Source organism: Lygodium microphyllum, chromosome 27 (genome assembly GCF_053477565.2).
Source record: "Lygodium microphyllum isolate KBCC chromosome 27, Lygodium_microphyllum_v1.1.10, whole genome shotgun sequence".
NCBI classification, from domain to species: domain Eukaryota; kingdom Viridiplantae; phylum Streptophyta; class Polypodiopsida; order Schizaeales; family Lygodiaceae; genus Lygodium; species Lygodium microphyllum.
The window spans coordinates 120,944,138-120,966,219 of record NC_141161.1 but is presented as its reverse complement, the minus strand read 5'-3'; the positions used below and the strand labels follow the sequence as shown (position 1 = coordinate 120,966,219).

Sequence of the window (22,082 nt, the reverse complement as noted above, 5' to 3'; positions counted from 1 at the left end):
CATGGCAAAACCGGAAGCTATGGAGGATGAAATGAGAAGTGTGGACTCATGATGGAGAAGACAAAGACACTGTTTGTTACACAAGTGAATTAGGTTCCAAGATTGAGAATTGGACTCATAAACACAATCTTGTGTATGTGGACAATGATATTGACACTTCACTGAAAAGAAAAGAGTACTATCATTTCATTAAGAAAAGGAAGCAAGTACAATGCTTTATAGGAAAGCAGGAAACTGCAGTAGGCACCATTGTGCATATGGGATAAGTTAGCCTGCATATCCTTGACCCTGAAGCTCCATACAAAGAGGCTGTTTAGTGAGTGTGATTGCTGATTCTCAACAAAAAGGGTCTAAAACATAACCCATTCATAGGATTTTCTTGAACTGATTACAAACGTTCGATGATACTTGGATTAGTTATAGCAAATTCACATCCAGTTTGACTTCACATAGTGTGTTTGCTAGGTCAAATTCACGAAAGTTTGCCAGTACTCTCTTCTCTTTCCACACTAGGTGCTCTTTTGCCTTCTTGATAATCTTAGTACCCTCCTTTTCTTTCGAGTTACATTTTCTTTTGACCACAAGCTCCTCTAAAATATCATCATTTTTAAGAGGATCCACATGGGCATCCAATACCTTCTTATCATCCTTGCTAGATTTAGGGTTAACTTTGCTTGTACTAGGGTCATCTTTTTTAGCATCCTTTAGTTTCTAACCCCTAGTTGCTACCCTAATATTATTAGGAGATAAACTCTCATTGATTGACAAAGTTTCAACTAGACTTACCCCACTGGGCATTTCCTCAAGTGTGGCTTTACCCCTTTGCAAAATTTTCTTAGGGCCCTCTCCTTTAGTATTCTCATTATTCGCATGATGGCTCACAAGCCCAAGTTGCTGACTACCTTGCAAGAGAGAACTAGCCTTACTCCAACAGGTAGTGGCCAAGTGACTAGACTTCCTGCATATATCGCATTTGACATTAGGAGAATTATGAGGAAAATGCTATCCAGCACACCACTTACAACTGAATCGTGATTGGCCCACATCATTGGGCTTTCTAGTACCCATTAGATTTTGTTGGCACTTTGAAAAATCAATAGCTACGACGATCTGGTGGTATTGCTTAGTGATCATATCTATATAATGTTTCATCATATCTTTTACTTCCTCTACAATGTTTGATGTAGAGGACTCATAACCAATGGCTTCAGAAGATGGCCCCCACTAGGTTGCACAACTTGCAAAGGGGGTGCTACCTATATGGACCCTTGGTTTACAAAAGGAGCCCTTTGGCTAGCTGCTAGCTTAATGAAATTTGGAGAAGCTAGCAACAAAAGCACATTCTAACGACAACTAGATTTGTTATAGGAGTTTGTAATGGTGTGATTGCAACTCCACTTGAAGTGGGCTTACTTACTAGGAGAAGAGGAGCACTAGAGCTTCCTCCTCGCTTGCAATGGGTAGGTTTAGAGATGTTTCCATGTATGTTTTTCCATAATGTAAGCATTAAATACACACTAAAATATACAAACAAGGGTAAATAGAGGCAAATGCTCATGCTTTATCTCCATTATACTTGCACAAATATAATTCTAATTTTGTGGACAAAAAAATATTTTTTTTCTTTTTTTTCCAAAACCATATTTTTAGCATTTTTCTTTATATAAAATACTATATTTTATGATTTTTAAATTTCAAAAATTAAATTACACTATGTCCATAACCACATTTAATTTCATCCCATAGGAATATGATTTAATAATAAAAAACCAAGAAAAATATCATTTTTTCACTTAAAACACGCATTTCAAGGTTTCAAAAATTAATAATTCACACATACGGATATGGGTTCTATGTTTTATGCTTCACACTCCTCAAACACATCACAACCAACCTTGGAATAGATTTTTATCACATATGAACAAGATTTGCACCATAAAATATAAAAAAGAATCCAAATTTCTATTAAAAAAGAGTATTTCCATTTTTTGTATTTCAGGTCTCAAGAATTGTTTTTATGGATAGTGAGTTGACTCACCAATGGTCTCCAAACAGTGTTAGTCATCACTTCTTAGTATCGACATAGTCAACTCACTTCAAGTCGGACTAATGATCTCCATCTTGATCTTCTCTAAATAATTCCTACATGAACATCCTTTGGAGGAGAGAAAGGGAGGAGAGAGAAATACTAAAATTACATATTTCTAATTAGGCCATCATTTTTAGAGCTGAGGCCTACAATTGAAGGTGAAAAAATCGAGGAAGAGGCTAGCGCAATCTATTGATATGCTTATTATTAAGCTCTATAGCCCCCCCTCTCAATTTCTCATCGTTGTCTAGGAGGATACCTTTATTTTTTCTATCACAAAAAAAGTGTCCCCCCCCTCCACATCATGTGAATTTTTGGGGAGCCTTGGGCCCCAAGGATCACAAGTCTTCCTCATAAAGTCACTTTTACATTGCATTTTTGACCCCTTTTACCCGAGCTTTGGCAACTCAGACTTCCGGTGTCCTAATTATGATCCAAAAACTTATCCATGATCGTCTCAGAGTCCTGCACTGCTTAAAGCTTATTGCACTTCATTTTGGCACCTTAAAAAATTACTAAAATTTTGAGAGTGTTGCGAGATCTGTCTTCAAAAGCACTTTTAAATCCCACCTTCCCCCCCCCCACGACCGCTCAAAATCATTAGCTCCGCATCTCTTACTTCTAACGAGCTTCAATTTCCACCTCAAACTAACAAAATTTGGCACATTTCTAGCTCTTTTCTGGTCTAAAATCCCATTCTCAGAGTTGCATGACACTTCTTGTGTTCAAGAGATATTTTTGGATAATTTGGAAAGTGATGATGATGTTAAGCTTGATGCATGCCAAGAGCTGATGCAAAGTGATGTGCATGGAGTAGAATTTCCACTTGTTATCTTTTACTCTACTTTTGATGAAGATATGTTTTATGACTTATACTTGAAGGGTATGCTTTTTTCAAATGACTATATAGATGGTAGTTTTGGAAAAGAACTTGATATGGATGTTTCTTGTGGAGGCTCTTAACTATTGGAGTGTGCTCATGAGTATGTTTAGAAGGATGCTGGTACTAAGTTTTTGTTGGAAAAGGTGGCACAAGATGTGTTTAAGAAAAAGAACCAAGGTATGTTGATAGAGAAGGCTATTCTAGCAAAGTATTTGTTGGATGTATGTAGCAATGTGTGGTGTCCAAGGTATCAAGGAAGACTACATGGTAAAGCCATTTGAATTACTTCTTAATGAGGAAGTAATATGGGATTTGAGGTGCGATTATATCTATTCCTTTGTGGAGACTAGGTCAAAGGAAGAAATTGTGCTTATTGGTATGTATATGCGTATAGGGATGCAAAAGCTCATTTAGAATTTCTTGAATTTCTTATTTGGATGCATACAAATGTTTGCAAAGCTTGTAGGTTTTGAGAAAGTGGTTATGGAGTTTAGTGGCAAGTATTGGAGACAGCAAGATGATGAGGCAATTTTTGTGGACATGTTTCATATGAAGCAAACCATTTGGGATACTAGACTCGAGTATTTCTTATGCATATGAATTATATGGTTCTTCTATGTTTTCTTTAGGCCTACGAAAGTATCTTGTATGGGATGAAGAGGATGCTATCTTTGTGTTTGATCCAAGAGTTTAGTCAGTATGCTTTACATGGAAGTTTGATGAGAGCATAATTATCTTTGTATTTGATCCAAGTACCCAAAAAATCTTCCTTGTTGGTCATCATGATGAGAGTGGAATTATTTACATCTTTGATCCAGGTGGACTGCTGCACATGAATGTTTGCAGACTAGGGAGAGGGCTAAATATTTCAAGAGTTTTCACGATAACTCAATCTAGCCCAAATAAGTTGGAAACTACATCTCGCTAAAGTGGAGTTGGCACAAATGAGAGTGCAAATTATACTTAAGATAATCATTCATGTGGAAGTTAGCTTAAGTGGTTTCAAAGAAGAACGGGTATCAAAGGAAGGGATACCCTAAGCTTCCTATGACCTATCGATTCCTGAAAAACCATGACCCCAATCCATATTATTACTCAGTTCCTGTAGCTGAATGTAACACAATCTTATTCTCCCCAAATTAATGTATCAGCTTGCTCTAGCTTCCTAAATAAATGTACTCGAAAGGGCTATGCCCATACGAATGAATAAGATTTTTACCACTGTCTATCATGGTTGTAAGTGTCGGTAAAGGAATTAAGTGATTAGGTCACTTGGCTAAAAGCTGAACTGGGCATGTTAATGTAATATGAGAAACGCTTAGCAATTTTTTAACATAAAGAATCTTATTGCCCAGGCACAACCTCAAGTGCAAATTCCTAGTCCGACCCCTACACCAAGTACGGCTGTAATTCAGGAGAATAAGTTTCTTCTCAAACAAATCAAGCCACCAGAATTCGATGGTAAGGGAAGGACCATCCAAAATGATGCCGAAGTCTGGATCGAATCCATGGAGGATTACTTTGAAGCAGTAGGTACTGCACCCGCTAACCAAGAGATGCTTGCCAAACTGAAACTTATCGACGAAGCAAGACTTTGGTGGAAGCAATGGTGCAAAGACCAAGGGATCTTAGACGGGTCAGTTACTTGGGAGAAGCTTAAAATAGCTGTGCGAGGGAGATATCTACCACCTACCTATTGCATGCAGAAGATGAACGAATTCTATGAATTTAAACAGCTTGGTCTATCCCTTGATACTTACTATTCAAAATTCATCTCTCTTTTAAAGTACGTGCCACAAATGGATATGACATAACAGGTGTCAAAGTTTTGTGCCAGATTAAACCCACCCATAAACACCCACGTGGAATCAATGCGCCCAATAGACTTTTAGGACGAGCTCATTCGAGCTGCACCGATAATACAGGAGGTGCAGACCAAGCCAAGAAATAACAGACTTGGTCTTACAAGGATCAAAACAAGGGAGTGTATAGGTCTCAGGCCAAAAGAGTGCAGGGCCAAAACCATGAACAAAGGAAGAAATCTAGGGCGAATGCTACTAACAACTTTGTTCCTGTACAAGGTAATGGCCGCAATCTCCGTTGCTTCCATTGCAACAAGCCTGGTCACTTTAAAAGGCAATGTCCCAAGCTTAGTAGAGGACAACGTCAAGGACCATACCAAGGAGCCGCCCATGGACAAGGAGCCACCGCCAGGGCCAGAGGGAGAACCTCGAGTGTTGCTAACAAGGAGTTGTGTGATGATGAAGAACCAACCATGGAAGCTGACTTTGAGAGGGCAATAGTTCATGCCGCTCTTCACAAGAAAGGCCCGAATCACCAATTCTCAGTGATTCAAACCCCTTCGGATTACCAAGGTAAAAGCTTCAAAACCTTGATTGATTGTGGAAGTACACATTCCTTCAGTTCACCAGTCGGTGCAAGAAGATTAGGAATAGCCACAAAAGATGCACCTACCTTACTTGTGGAATTAGCAAATGGTCGTGAGGTCACTTGTACCAAGCAAACTGCTAAGGTGAAATTCCTACTAGGAGGAAAGTCGACTTCGGTCAGATTCAGGGTTATGAACCTAGGTGTCCATGAGTGTTTGCTCAGAATGGATTGGCTAATACCCAATGACGCCCACATTCACTATGGAAAGGGCCAAGTCTCCTTCTGAAATTCTGAAGGGGAACTAGTCACAACTCAAGGAGAGGCTGGGAAGCCAAAAATTCAACTGGCCAAAGCAACAAGGATAATAGAAGGAGTTAGAAAGGGGCTGCCTATTTATTTGATTAAGCTAAATAATCTAGATCAAAATCAGGAATCTAGGGAAGAATCTTCATGGTTAAAGGAATACACATACGTATTTCCTGAAGAGCTGACTGAACTTCCTCCTCAAAGGGAAGTTGATCATGGAATCAAGCTAGCGCCAGGAGTTGCACCAATCGCAAAGAGATCATATAGGATGTCCATCTTGGAAGCAATTGAGCTGAAGGAGAAACTCAAGCAACTGTTAGACCAAGGCTACATCCGTCCTAGTAGTTCACCATGGGGAGCTCCAGTGTTGTTCCAGAAAAAGAAAAATGGAACGCTTCGGCTATTCATTGACTACAGAGGGTTGAATCAATCAACCATGAAGAAAAAATACCCCATTCCAAGAATAGATGAACTTCTTGACCATCTTCAAGGTGCGAAGATCTTCTATAAGATAGATCTCAGGTCTGGATATTATCATATAAGGATCAAGGAAGAAGATATCCCAAAGACAGCATTCAGCACAAGGTATGGACACTTTGAATTCCTAGTCATGTCATTTGGGCTTACAAATGCTCCTGCTACCCTCAACAGGCTAATACATGAGTCCATCATTAAATTCATCCTTCCTTTAGTACTTAACCTGACCTAAAATGTAACCATCTTCACATGCAATTTGCAAAGTTCATAATTTCGTTTCCATGCATTGCGACTATTTAGACATTATTCAATGGCCGTCTATGCTTTGCCTTATACACGCATCACGGCTAGGAAATTACCACGTAAGTGCATTATGTGTTTATGCCCTATCCTTTTCCGCGATGCAACAAGATGCCTTTGCACAATTCCGTCTTTAATTTATGCATCATGCGTTTAGGAGTTGCAGTTACCCATGACCATGGAAATGCAAGCAATTTCAATTACTCGACATACAACTAATTTTTGTAGATCGAACAAGCAAAATAAATTTCCCAACATGTTTAAACTTGCCTACGTGAATTGAAGACATGCTTAAATGCATCCTTTTTATGTAGGAAATTTATCGAAACCTAGGCGTTAATATTCGGGGTGTTGTCCACTCGCATACTCCTGGTGGAAGCTCCCACACGTGTGCCTCGCGACTTTTGCTTTGGAGCCATCCATGACGTAGTGGACTTGGACTCCTTGAATTCTCCTTGCCCTTTTTCCCAGTCTCCGAAACTGCCTATTAGGCCAATATTTCTTTCCCCGTGTAGAAACTAGGGCTTACAAGACCGGTTTTAGAAATCGGGGAAGGCACGTGTAAACAAGGCTTACGGAAGCCTTTAGTGGAAGCTTCCAAAGAAGCTTCTAAGCTTCTGTAACTGGCTAAATGACGTGGAGAGAGAGTGTTGATGAGGGAGATAATGAGGATGATGACGAAGGAGATGAAGAGGATGATGATTATGATGATGATGGCGATGGAGAAGGCGATCACGGCAACAGCGTGGCATCAGCACGGTAGCTCCTGGTGGCATGGCAGCGTGGTGGATGGGCAGGGCAGTAGCTCCATGATCTCCTCTCCCCTCCCCTCAAGCTTGGGGAGGGGTGTTCTTATAGGCTTTGAAGGGGGGGTAGCCACACAAGTGGCGGGTGCATGATCCCCTCCCCCATGCCCCCCCACCACACATCTACTCATACTCCCTCTCCCCGCCATGCAAAGACTGAAGGGGAGAGGATTAATAGTAAAAAAATTTGTAAAATTTTATCCATTATCCATTTTCCTTTTCCCATGAAGGGTGTTCCCGCGTGGAACTACGGGTTTTTAGTCACTGTCTTCCATACACGACACGGAGCTAGAGTTTATTAATGCGCGTGGAGGGAGCACTTAGCCACCAACATTTATCGTTGCGAGAGATTATTTTGAACCGCTTTTGCGCAAGATTTAGGATCTTGAATATTTCGTAGCGGAAATATTACATTCTCTCCCCCTTAGAGGAATCGAGATATCCTCATCTCGAGAAGAACTGGGGGTATTGTTGGTTGAGAGTATTTTCATCCATCTAAGTGGCATCCTCTTCGAGATAATCTTTCCATTGGATGAGGTATTCTCTCAAGGTTTTGGATCTCAAATGCCTCTCCCTAACATCTAAGATCCTGTCAGGCCATAGCTCAAGGACTCCTTGGCTAGGCATTACAACTTGTTGATCATCAAGCATGTGACTAGGGTTAGGCACATACTTTTTCAGTAGGCTAATATGGAATACATTATGAACTTTTAGGTTCTCAGGGAGTTGAAGTCTGTAAGCATTAGGCCCTAGACACTTGAGGATCTTGTATGGTTCACAATACCTTGGACTTAGCTTTTTGCATTCTCCCAAGGATAGGGAACTCTTCTTTGGACGTACGCGAATGAAGACAATTTCACCTTCAACGAAGGATCTATCTTGCCATTTTAGGTGCGCGTAAGCCTTCTGTCTGTCCTTGGCAGCTTGGATGTCCTGTCTTATTGACTTGATTTGGTCATCCATGTCTTCTAACATCTGCTTTGAAGCTTCAACCCTCAAGGTTGGGTCCAAGAAGTTTAAAGGACTACGACAATCGTGCCCATACAATGCTTGAAAAGGGGTCATCTGAATGCTTTGTTGGTAAGAAGCATTATAGGCAAACTCAACCAGTGGCAAATATTGAATCCACTTTTTGGTTCACGACAGCAGTGTGCCCTAAGTATATCTTCAATGACTTGGTTGACTCGTTCCATTTAACCATCAGTTTGGGGATGGTAAGCTGTACTGAAATAGAGTTGAATCCCAATGGCCGCGAAGATAGCCCTCCCGAAGTGTGATATGAAGAGAGAGTCACGATCACTAATGATTCTTCTGGGTAAACCGTGCAGTTTGAATATCTCCTTGATGAATAGCCTTGCGATGTCTGAGGCTTTATAGTTTGTCTTAACAGGGATAAGATGTCTAACCTTGGTGAGCATATCTACCTTGACCATAATGGAGTTGTATCCTCCCTGAACTTGGGGTAGGCCAACAACAAAGTCCATACTAATGTATTCCCATTTCATTTGGGGAATGTCAAGTGGTTGCAATTTCCCTGGCATTTTGACATGTTCGGTCTTAATGCGTTGACAAGACAAAAATTCCATGACATATTTAAGAACATCACCTTTGATCCTTTCCCAATAATAGCTCTTTCTGACCGCATCGAGGGTCTTGGAATAGCCAGGATGTCCTGAGAAAGGGGAGTCATGGGCTTCCCAAAGTATCTTCTTCTCTTGAGTGATTGGCTTGCAAGTATACATAATCTCATTCTATAGTAGAAAAGTCCACTATTGATAGAGAATTCTTGATACTTTATTTGTAGCTTTGGGTCTTGATCCTTGATTGGGATCTCCCTTAGCATCTTCTGATAGGTTGGGTCATTGGCATGCCTCTTCTTTAGCTAGCTCAAGAATTGGGTTGTTTGGCATGGATACCTTTGTGGCTAGAGATCTTGCTGTTGATGGATCTTGAAAAATCAGAGAGCTCAGGAATGCCTTGTGAGACTGTGTATCGGCAACTACATTCTCCTTTCTAGGCCGGTATTTGATTTCAAAGTCATATTCATCTAGCACTTCAATCAATCGACATTGCCTCATATTGAGCTCATTCTAGGTAAAAATCCATTTAAGACTTTTATGGTCCGTCACTAGGGTAAATTTGTTACCCAGCAAGTAGTGTCTCCAAAGTTTGAGGGCATGTATGACATCTAACAGCTCCAGATCATGGGTAGCATAGTTCCTTTCATGGTTCTTCAATTTCCTTGAAGAGTATGCTACAGGATGACCTTCTTGCATAAGCACACATCCTAAGGCAAGTGTGCTAGCATTAGTTATCACTTCAAACTCCTTACTAAGGTCCGAAAGTTTCAGGATGGGTGCTGATACTAAGCTTTGCTTTAGTTTGTCAAAGCTAGACTGTTCAGCAGGTGACCATACAATTGATACTTGCTTCTTTAGTAGATTAGTCAGCGGCGCTGCAATCAAAGCATAGTTTTTTATAAAGAGCATGTACCATCCTATTAATCCAAGAAAACTATGTATCTCTTTGACAGAAGTTGGTGTTGGCCACTCTAGAATGTCTTTGACCTTGGCTGGATCTATTGAAATTCCTTCCGCTGATACAATGAATCCCAGATATTCAATTTGTTGCTTGAAAAATGCACACTTCTTCTTCTTGGCATAAAGCTTGTGTGCCCTCATTGTCTCAAGGACGATACAAAGCTAGGGTTCATGATCTTCTTCCTATTTGGAGTAGACTAGGGTATTGTCAAAGAAGAGGAGTATGAAGTCATCAAGATAGGGCCTAAAGACATGCATGGAGTTCTTTATCAAAGTTTGAATGCATCTTCATCCCATTGCATCATTATAGTTTAGGGCAAGGAAAAGAAAAGAAAATTGTGAATCTATAGTTGCATAGAAGGAAAAGGTCTCTAGTCTTGAAGTTGCATACTCGCATGGAATGATGCATCTCACCTAGTTACCTACAAATTTTAGGGAAATGTACTTGCAACTTAGAAGAATGTATTTGCATCTTAATAGAAAGATCACATTAAATAGTGGGTTGGTTGGATCTACTAAGTAATTCACGTATAGTTGAATAGCTTACATGAGAATCATAGAGATATGATTAGTTAGTGTATGACAATCACCTCTAAGTGCTAGGTAGGGTTAAGTTACGCTAAAATTCTGCCTAATATCGCACTTGGTTTGCCGACCTAATCTTTCTGATCCCAAAGATCCTACCCACATTCTCGACAATGTTAGGGTTACCTAAACGCTCGTGCAAGAATGATCTAGGGTTCTCACCCTAAGGATCAATTGACCAAATACTAGATTTCTGTATAAATTTAGGATTGGGTTGGGTCAAGAAGACTCCCAAGCCCTTATCTTGATCAAGGGTATTCTTGATCAAGGAAGACCGTACGAAGAAAGATATAATCCCCACAAGTTAGGCGCTGACGCCTATCTCATGCCATGAGTTGCAACGTCGCGTGGTTTTATGCCTAAATCACAAAACAGTAATTGCCACTCCTTAGATCAAGGTTGGCGGAGTTCTAAGTACAAGTCTAAATTTCTAGTGGATGAATAGTCATCCTACTACATCACCCTTCCTTGGGGCTGATTTGCCAAGTTAGGGAAAATATGAATTGCCTAGCAAGAAATTGACCAAATCAAGTGAGGACAATGGGGTTGTCAAGAATGTATTGACCATAATATATGGAAACCTAAAGTATTGATAATTTGGGTTAACAAGGTATAAACCCTAACCCAAGGATAAAGGGTAAACAAGCAACTTAGCTTACGAAACCCTTGGGATCTTGCTAATTCACAATTGATCCCTGATCGAATGCTGGATGTATTTGGAGAGATGGATTCACACCTTAGCAGTTGGTCGTATAAACAACCACTGGAGTGCTTGTGTTTGTACACTTAGGAGCACTGTTTGTTCTTCTTTGATAAGGAACTAATACTGGAAAATAACTAATGCTTCAGGTTGAAAGCTTGGAGGGAGAGGCAGCATCAGTTACCCTCGACTGTCTGCCTGACCCTATCCAAGGGGGTTGTTAGCTGCGCCGAGTACGTGGACCGAACCCGCCGCGAGAGGTCTCTCCGTAGGTGCTACTTGGAGTAGGAGGATGCTTGGGTGCCAAGGGGGGCTCTGGCCATAAATCCCTTGCCTCTGGGTCCTGCACAAGAGGTCGACATGACTCAAGATTGGATCTCGAGGCCCCCATACTAGTCAACGGGCGGAAACTTGGAATAGCAATCCCTGAGGATTGCTGGAATTGCCTTCGGGCGGATTATGGAATTGCCTTCGATCGGATTATGGATTAGCCTTCAGGCGGATTATGGAATAGCCTTCGGGCTAGATTATATGTTGTATTCCAAAGACTGATAAATAAAGATCAAATGTTGAAAGGGAACTTGTTTGACATTGTTTTTCTATGTTAGTGCCTAAGTTACGTGAAGGAACCACTAATTAATTGGTTAATTAAAGAAGCTCTTTTTACTTGTCAAACTAAATGTGGTAGGTAATTAGATAACTAAAGAAACATGAGGAAAGTGTGGTGGATGTGACCCTAGGTCTGTCCTATGGAAGGGTGGTCCCGGTTGGCCAGGAACTTTTCTCAAAGGAATTGACAGCAAGATAACGATGACTTAGAATCTAGAAGGCTAGAGTCCCGATTTATACTATTTTAGGGGAACGAAATGAGACTATGCCGTATGGGCAGAGAGATCAAGCTTTGCATCCCTCTCGTTTCCTATTCTCCTTGAACCAAGTGCAGTATAAATCTGCTTCGATCCTGATGTTTTTGCATAAAGTAGTTCGTTTGGGGTTCGACGCTAGTTACCTTCTAGGAACTTGACCATTAGGAAAACCCTGATTCAGGTCGGTCCTAAGTGGGAACGGCCGGAATGCTTTCGCTTCGTGGCAGACTCGGGAAGAGCTAGATCGCAAACCCCGTGACATTCCATGGGAGTGTCGAGCGGCGCTTTCTGGACTCTCCTCCCGATGGGCTGCTAAGATGTGTCCTACAAGTGGTAAGGGGGACACGTTACACACTAGATGGACCATATTGCATGTTGGATATTTTGATTGGTGACAACACAGATGTTACAAAGTGTATTAGGCATAAGGAAGAACTCTAGGTAGTGAAGAAAATGAGCAAGGAAAACACTTTGATTAAAAAATTTGTAAAGAGTGAAATAAAGATGTGTGCTTGAATCAAGGCTTAGATCCTTAGAGAGTTCTATTTAAACTTTAGAGGGGCCGTCTTGCAAAAAAAAAGCCTTAAAGGGTAAAAGCTTATCATTTTGAAAAGCTAAGGATTTTGAGCCTTAGAAAAGCTTTCAAAAAGCTTTCAAAAACATAGGAGAGGAGGAGATATAAAAGGAAGGTGGTGGATGTATTGAGGAGGGGAAAATGATTGATGGGAGGAATCTGATGTGCATAAGAAGTTTGCAAGCCATCATTATCTCGGTCTTCAACATTAGAGGGGAGCATGTTCAAGACTATGACATGATATGAAGCTAGTGCGAGATTGCGTAGAGGAGTGAAAATTGTGCCAGGCAGACTTTGTCTTCATAATATGAATGTGGTTGGTCACCATGGTAACATGGCTTGACCTACGTAAATTGGAGGGTGGATGGTTTCTAACTGTGTTTTTTCTTGGGATATGGAGGGAGTAAATGACTAGCCATATGGAAGGTTGGTATGTTGAGATGGCTAGTATTGTGGATAGAGGAGTGGCTTGCCATATGGGATCATGGAAATTATTGCAGTCTTGGTTGGCACCATATATGGATTCAGTAGCATGTTTTTGATGGGGGGGTCTAGATGTGACTGGTGGGCTATCGATGTGTGAGCTCACTTGCATGTTTTGAGGTGGTTGATTGCATATTTGAGGGACTTCCATGTATGGCTATGATATAGGAGTCCCATGTTGTGCGCTTGTTGAGGAGATTCCCAAGACTTAGCTACTGTATGTTTTGTCACTTTGGAGGAGAGACATTATGTTTGTCTAGGCTACCATGTGTTTGCTAGAGCTTTGTGACTTGCATGTGCTAGAAGACAAACTCCATGTTTCAGAGGATCTTATGTGTTTTCTTGAGGAGATCATCACAAAATCAAGGGCTGTTGGATCTGCTAAAGCCAAGAGAGGCTGCATGCTTTTGGACAAGCTAATGATGGGGCTCTATTGGCACAAGAGCAACTATCAATGAACATGAGGGAGATTCAAGGACTACTGATGTGTTATCTAGTGGAGGCTTGCAAGTATACATGTTGTGTTTGTTGGGTTGATCTTTGGTGTCTTTAATGTCATGTATTGCAACAAGTGATTATCTTTTAAGTGGTAGCAACGTACCTTGAGGTGGATGTCTTCATACTTTGGTCAACTAGTAGCATAACTATTTTTTTTGGAGTGAAAGCAATTGGTAAAGACTACTTAGAGATAGCAACGTCATGAAGTTCACATGGATCTAGTTTTATGTAAAAGGCAAATGGTTAAACAAAAGAAGGGAATTCATCTAGAAGTTTCAAGAAGATAGACTTGAAGGCTTACAGTTTGGAGTCTATGTCCTAGAGAGATAAGCCACAAGACCTTTGGAAAATCAGCTTCCACTTCAAAAAGATTCATTGAGCTTCTAATGGAAATCAGGGAGACAACCTTGTTGGAATGATAGGTTGTTTGGCTTCGAGATAGTTCGAACGTTTGAACACACTTCTCATCTACATCAATCCTTGGGCTTCAACTTGGCATAATCTTTCTTCATAGTCAATTGTCAAAAGATCGGCTTAATTTGAGATTATCACCAGTCCACAAATCTTTACCAGTGCTCCTTTACTTTCATGTCTTGGGTTGTGAGAGAGGGTTATCCTTGATCACCACTTGTGATACAACGTAAGTAAAATATCCAATTTCTACTTAATGGGATATGCCCAAAACTTATGCAAAAAAACATCTATGAATGTAACATAATACCTCACACTACCCAAGGACTGATAGGGCATAGGGCCACAAACATTTGAATGCATAAGAGAAAGGCTCACCCACACATATAGAACTAGACTTCTTATGCAAATTATGAGTCTACTTGCCATAAAGACAATGATCACATGAATTAAAACAAGAATAGTACAAGGGTAGGAGATACTTCAAATGGGTCAATACTTTCATTCCTTTCAAAAGTATATGGCGAAGGTGATGGTGCCATAAAGATACATGTGGAAGATTGATCATAGCCAAAATATGGTCAACATACCTAAAAATGAGCAAAGCGTAGAGGCTACCAACCTTGGCACCTCTTGAAAAAAAAAAAGACTACCACAAGTAATCTTCCATGAATAGTCACCAAAGGATACATGGTACCTATCCTCATCCAACTGTCCATCTGAAATAAGGCTTATTATCAAAGTTGGGACATGACATATCATGAAGCACAAAATGAGCATTAGTACTAAATTGCAATCTAACATCACCTATGCCAATGATATCAAATGTGGTGCCATCTCCTAGTCCAATAGAACCCTCAATAGAACCCATAATAGTATGATAGTTGTGAAACCAATGGCAATGTGGAGTAACATGGAATGAAGCCCCTGAATTAAGAATCCAACACTAAGAGTATGTGGGCGGTGCATCGATCAAATGAGTAGTATCAAGAGATAAAGCAGCAAGAATGTAATCATTAGAACTACACTCCAATGCATTGAACTCCTCTATCTTCACACTAGGCTTAGGCACAATCTCACTGGACTTTGCATATTTCTATACTTTCCCCCTGGCTTTCTCATCATGCCTATCATTGCACATTTTATGGCACTACAACCTAATGTGATCCTCCTGCCCACAATAATGACATGTCAAAGAGGACTTACAATAACAAGACTTACTATGGGATTTCCCACAAAACTAATAATTGCCCCTATTGGGCTATGAGTCTCTACCATGGTTATTATTACCATTTCCACTATTTCTACCTCTAACAATAAGTGCATGCAACACAATTAATTTTCTTATTTACTTCTTTAATAAGTAAAGTAGTCTCTACATCACTACATCTAAAACCACCCTCATGAGGATTAGCACTCATAAGAGTACAAAATGTATCCCATAGCTTTGGTAATGTGACAAGTCAAAAAAATACTTTATGTTATCCTCAAACTTGATGTCCTACAATACAAGTTGGTTGAAAATAGAGTGGAAATCATTCAAATGAGTAGACATTGGGATGCCCTCCTTCATGCAAAGATCCACAAGCTTCTTCAATCAATACAATTGAGATGCACAACTCTGCTTGTCATAAAGATTGTGGATCTTCTTCCATAAATCACATGTACCACCCTTAGTAAATGTACCATTGAAATACACCTACTTAGATAAAGATAGTTTGATAGTGGACCTGCATAACTCATCAAACCCATCCCAAGCATCTCTATCTCCCCTCTATCATGATCTTCTAGATTTATGCCCTTTTTTTTCAATGTCCTAACCTACTTCTACACCAATCCTTACCATATTTTTGTCCTAACCTACTTTTTTTTCAATGTCCTAACCTACTTCTACACCAATACTTACCATATTTTTGTCTTTCAATATTGGAAGTTGTTACTATCAAACTTTTCAATGTTGAAAACAACACCATTGACTGATACATTAGAAGTAACCACCATAAAGGCTACAAAGGGCTGCTAAGTACAAGAGTACTAACTGCTATAAGTACAATAAAATAGTCCCAAATTTGAGCCAAAAGGTCACATGCAAGAGGTGGGGAACAAAGGAATATATAACTGTCCATAAAAAATAGGTAGTAGAGTGCTCAAACAAGGCATTTGCGCTCAAAGAGGCTATTAGTAAATAGTAATCGACTTTGTTATTCATAAATTGTGGTAAATAACCATGCATTGGTGGGAAAGTGGCCAACATAGTAAGTTCCCACTACTACGAATATATAGGTAGCAATTTGGGATATATATAAAATGCAATTAGTAGTGTAGCAACTAAGTACCAAGAGCTATGAAAGCATAATGTCAAATACATAGATGCATGCAACCAATGCATGTGAAGCACCCACCACTAACAATGATAGGTACAAGGTATCCAAGTTCTCAAAAGAAAATCAGCCCATACAAGTCAATATTTGCAAGAACAATGTATGTGTATATCAATGGATCATGTACACAAGCAAGAGACTCCCACTATCTCTAAAGAGCCAAACTCTACAAAGTAAATGCAAAAGTCTCCTACTAGAAGAAAATCCAAAATGTTATAGATCACGATAAGGCTCAATGCATCAAGCATATAACATTCGTGAAGCCCAAGTGCATCAATGACACATTTGAGAGCATACACATCTAGTATGTCTTCAACCCACAAGTGAATTAGAATCATTGCAGCAAATGGCTAACACCCAAATACATCCAATGGAGCTAAAATCCAAGCTTCAAAGGTCACCATAAACATAATCAAGCATAAATATCAATAACAAGCATTAACATAAGAATATGGAAGACTTTAATTGTATGTATACATGTAATACATAAAGATCTATAACCTGTAAGCTTGTAGCGCACCAGACTGGATTTGTTCTATTTTGTGTAAAATAGAGAACTAAAATCTGCATAGAATCAACTCTAGGGTGCTCAAATATGTAATTATTGTCACACCCTTCATTTTTAGCTATAGAACACCTCAATCTAATATCATATGCAAAAGTTATGGCCAAAATATGAAAGTACTCTCAAGATGCCATGGCTATTAATAGCTTCTGTAGCATGCTCTACATTGACTCAAAACTGGATAGAATGGCTATTTCTCAGCTCAGTAAGCACTCAAAAAGACTTAGCTAAGCCCCAGGAAGCTCTTCAACCAAGTTGGAATAAGTGTTGAAGTTAGGGAAGCCAATGCATATCTCCAATGGACTGAAATGGGGCTGCCATGAAATTTGTAAGTCAAGCTCTCTTCCTAGGCTAAAGCAAGTGATGATGAGGCTCCTTGAATGCCCATTTTGATACCAGTTGAAAGGATGAGTGGAAGATGGAAGCAAAAAGGGTGCAAGATCTATGGAGGTTCAAGCAAGAAGAGAGACTGATGTGTGAAAACTCCAACATTCACAATGTGTGACCTACCTTCCCTTATTCTATTTGTCACTAAAAGAATAACAAATAAAGTGATAGTGATGGGCACCCACCACCTATAGTGTATAGGTGTGTGGGTTTGTATACAAGTAAATGTAAGCAGCTAGGCACAAGTGGTCTTTAACCCCCAACAAATAGAAGGTGTAGAAGGTGGTTAATTTGAATATGACCTACCACTCCCTTTGGTGAGCCTATTTTATGAACTAGGATTACTATCATCCCTCTCTCTTTTCTCTTCCATGATCACATCATTATACCATCATCTTGCAAGATGCATATAGGTAGAAAAAATTCTACTAGTGCATCCCAATCATTCATCTCATAAATACTCTTCCATGAATCATTGAATTCAACTGTACGGGTTTTTCCCTTTTCTATTGCATGCATTGCATAGACCAAAGTTTGTGGAATTTTTCATCCATTATATATAGGTCTTAGGGCTAGGATTTCCACCTTTTCCTTGGGCATCTAGCCCGTTTTTGTGCCCACATGACCATTCTTATTTTATTGGCATGCTTTCAATATGTGTATGAGCCATCCCAAGGTGAAACTAAAAAAAAAAATTTCACTTGCCTTCGAATTCTACCATTGTTAAGATAATTTGCATGGAAGCAAGCCTAACTCTTGAATTTACATTGTAAAATGATAATGCAGCTAAAACAATTACCTCATGCTTTATATTACCAAATAATAGTGCAACTACTTCATCACACATTGTCGATGGTGATCCTAGCGCAATCCAAAGATACAATCCATCTTCATTAATAATGACATATTGTACTCTTGCTTGGCTTGAAACATGATGCTCTATGTAGTGTGACACTCTCTCCTCCTCTCTACTCTATTTTCTCCTTGTTGTCTCCTCTCTCTATTTTCCCTACTCTTCTCCTATATTAAACATGGCCATCTATGAGAAATTCATTAAAAGGTAGATTGATCATCCTATTGTGCCATTGTTTAAAACTAGAGATCCCATTATCCCTAGTGACTATTCCACGATCAAGACCACTATTTGGCCAAGATATATTTTTTGATTGTTGAGCAGAGTTGAGTCATTGGGTAAAGAAACATTGACACAAGCCAAGCTAGTTTTGGAAGGGATATAATACTTTGGACCATGCACTTATAAATAGGGTTCTCATAGAGGAGGGATAAGCACATAAGAAGAGAATGTATTGTTGTTTTGTGGACTTTTGCAAAGCCTTTAACATTGTACCATGAGCTCGACTCATGATGAGATTGGAAGATATTAGAGTCGTAGAGGAGCTGCAATGGGGTGTATATGCTTTGTATGAATTAGTGATGGGCAGAATGTGCACATTAAGAGGTTTGTCAAACATAGTGATGGACACTACTGGGATGAAACAAGGGTGCCCACTATCACCCACATTGTTTGGCCTATACGTTGTTGAGATGGAGAATTATATAAACACACTAGGAGGCCCTGTCTTTGGAGCAAGCCATAGCCCTATGTCATGCGAGGTGTCCTCAAACCTTAGGACAATGGCCCCATTGCCCCTATTATTGATAGATTGGAGTCATTATTGCCCGCCACAGGAGAGACTCATTGAGATACTTAACCCATCCTATGCTAGAGCCCTAGTTGCAACCATATGAGGGAGATCTTAAGATGACCATTTGGGATTGCTGATACCTAAATTAGTTTTCCATCTTCTTTTCATCATAGGTTCTACAATTTGTTTTTCATTTCTAGTCATACTGTAATTGTACTTTGTGATAAGATACCACTTCAATTGTACTTTGTGATTAGGTCTCATAGGCCATGTTAGTCTTTTGCAAACATTAACATTTCTTTCTTTATTTCTCCACACAAAACCCCACGCTACACAAATACACAAGCATGTACAAAGATGGATCCTCTTTACAATGTAGCTACCTACAATTCTCATATATGTATGCACGCACATACATTCTAGGGATTGTGGGGTGGTCTAGTTCAAAGAGTCACTCATATTTAAAGTGCACACTTGAGAAGGTTGGTTGTTGGCAATTGCGAGTTTCTAATGAAGTGATCAAGCCATCACAAGGTAGATTTACACTTGCCATGCAAAAATGTAATGTTGTGTGTGATATCATATCATGCAAAACATGTTTGCTTGGAATTTTTATAGTAGTAGTGTAGTATGCAAAGTGAGTGAGGCACAACCTTCCAAGCTTCAAAATGATGCAATGCCACGCCTAGCGTGGCTTAGGGGGCTTGCAAGGCACTAGGCTAGCAAGTCACACGATCAACATGATCCCCTTTTGGGATCAAGGGCATGGTGTGTGATTCTCTTGTCATTCAGGTGCTTACTTTGTGACAAATAGAAATGATCTAACTTGGGCTACATGCACTAATCATGATTTTGTTTACTTGTGACATGTTCTTGTGATGGCAATGGCTTATCAAGTCCAACTAGTAGGGCATACGGCCTGATGATGACAGTGTAAATGGGACTTTAATCAAGGTGAAAGGTATCAATAATGCATGGCTTAAATAAGGATGGTGGACATGGCATGTGTGGTGCAGTACGCTAGCGATGCTTACACTCCATTGGTTTGCGTCGGTTTCTTGAGCTTCCTCAATTTAGAAGGTGCAATTATTGGATGATTGTGCCTTGAGGGAGGGGGAGGGGGCTATCTTTGGGTAGCCTAGATGGCCAACCGTCTTTCTGATGCTAGTACTGGGTCGGCGGCCATTCTTGGACCTTCTGCTGATCATTGGCTGCCATAATGCTGCCGATGCAGTAGCTTGGCTCCTTGGGAAAGCTCCTTTCTCACGTAATTTGCTTGTTGCTGTGAGATTTTCCTCTCTCCCACAGTGCTAATTTCTTTATACTGTTCTCATTGTTTTAACCTTTGCTTGCCTGTGTTTGCCAGTCTCTGAGCAAGCCCAATGGATTCAGACAAGCATCTCTCTTACAAAGTAGGTAATTTTGTGTTCTCTCTTTTGCCATCTAGACAAGCAAAGCTTTGTGATTCATTTCATGCTTTGATAACATTACTTAATACTGCAATCAGTTGTGAGGATTAAACTGATTTGATTAAGAAGTAAGCATTCTTCTTGCCGGTTATTTTATGTGATTACTGCACATGATCAAATGACAGTAAGCTCTAAGAGAATTGGGAGGGCATGTGAAAATCTGGTGTTAGTCATGGCAGGCTGATTACATTGAAGATGAAGAAAAAGCCCTGTTTGGAGGGGCTGCATCATTTCTGATAAGATTCACAGACTCTTGCTTTGACAAGATCAGTTATTTGCCTTTCCCTGTGGGGTTTATTGTTAAGACTATGGGTCCATGGATCCATCCTTTGGTTGATGCTGCTGAAAGGACAACGCTGAAATTTCTGTCTGTAGTTGATAACCAGGTGGACCCTTCAAGCTGAAACCTTCATTAATCATTACTTTATAAGACATCCTTTAAGATTATGCATTGTGATTGGGGTGCACATATTATGCATTGTAATTGCTGCGCACATATTTTGAGATCATTATGTGTACAACAGATTTATACTGTAGGTACCTATGTTGAAGGATGGATCCTATGCTCAGCTGAAAGCTTGCTTTCGGTCCTGTCATCGCTGCATAGACGAGGGCTCGTTGGGAGCTTGGCAGATCTATGGGTAACATACGAAGCAATCCTAAGGGAGAATATGCAGAAAGTCATTGATGTGGCTAACCGGATCCCTCTGCTAAACCTTATCACACCACTTGTGTGCACGGTTTCTGTGCCTCTTGTAAGGGCAGTCTCAGATTGGCTAGTTAAGCAGAGTCAAGTTCAAGACAAGAGGGTTTATCTACCATCTAAGGATGAAGAAGACTATGTTCAAGTAGAGGCGAAGCGCATGCATGTGGCAGAGGAGGACATTGCCAAAAGCAATGGCCAAAAGGCAGCAGTAGATTCTTCCCCTTTGAGCCAACAGGAGCAGGAGACCAAGCCAGAAATCATCAAGGAGCAGGAACAGGAGGTCAAGCCAGAACCCACTACTGGAGGGACAGAGGAAGAGCCAGGTGGTGGAAGAGAGGAGGAGACCAGACAGGAAGATGTGATGAGTGATGTACTTGAGATGATAGACTCAGGTTGGATCATGGGCTCGGCCGCGATTTCACCACGGGCTGCGCCTCCTTCACCGAGAGTACTGTTTCAAAGTCCAAGGGGAGGGCCACACAGCTCAAAGTACAGGAGAAACATCATAAGTGCTGAATAAGAATGCAGTTGTTTACTGTGCAGGTAGAGGAAGAGGATGGTACATCATTGTGTGTGTGTGTGTGTGTTTTGGGTGCACTTGCAAGTGCACATGAAGGTTTATACAATGTACATAAAATAGGGCTGGGAGAAATATGCTAGGAGAACTGATCTAGCGTCTGAGGATTTTAAAGCATGCCATGTACAGGGCTTCAACTCTCTCTCTCTCTCTCTCTCTCTCTCTCTCTCTCTCCCTCCCTCTCTCTCTCTCTCTCTCTCTCTCTCTCATACTTGCACATTCATTAGGGGCAAGTCCTGAATTCAATTGATAACTATAAGCATATCCTGTCCTAAATTTTACTCTCTGCATGTGTGCATACATAGATCCATAATTTGTAATAATTTATATACTTCCATCCAATAGCATGGTTGGTGTAGAAGGCAACGTGGTGTACACCCATGGTGAACCGATAGTAATACTAAGCAATCTACAAAGGAGGTAAAAAGTGAGGGTATAATGC

General features: G+C 40.3%; 1 protein-coding gene across 4 annotated transcripts; it reads left to right on the top strand.

Moving 5' to 3' along the window:
* Positions 1 to 19,977: 19,977 nt before the first annotated feature.
* Positions 19,978 to 21,806, top strand: LOC148012767 (uncharacterized). Of its 4 annotated transcripts, none has more exons than XM_087669103.1 (4): positions 19,978 to 20,172; positions 20,255 to 20,300; positions 20,537 to 20,743; positions 20,882 to 21,806. In XM_087669103.1, exons 2-4 carry the CDS (start codon positions 20,271 to 20,273, stop codon positions 21,581 to 21,583), a joined length of 939 nt encoding a protein of 312 aa, XP_087525229.1. In that variant the 5' UTR covers positions 19,978 to 20,172; positions 20,255 to 20,270; the 3' UTR covers positions 21,584 to 21,806. The 4 variants fall into 4 exon arrangements, with proteins under 4 accessions (XP_087525229.1, XP_087525228.1, XP_087525230.1 ...); XM_087669102.1 differs by having other exon boundaries at positions 19,979 to 20,155; XM_087669104.1 differs by having other exon boundaries at positions 19,981 to 20,155; positions 20,483 to 20,743.
* Positions 21,807 to 22,082: the final 276 nt, after the last annotated feature.

Coding starts and splice junctions, on each gene's coding strand:
- LOC148012767 (XM_087669103.1), top strand. CDS start 20,271: ATGGATTCAGACAAGCATCTCTCTTACAAA. Junction 20,301..20,536: donor ACAAGCATCTCTCTTACAAA/GTAGGTAATTTT, acceptor TAGTCATGGCAG/GCTGATTACATTGAAGATGA. Junction 20,744..20,881: donor TGTCTGTAGTTGATAACCAG/GTGGACCCTTCA, acceptor TGTGTACAACAG/ATTTATACTGTAGGTACCTA.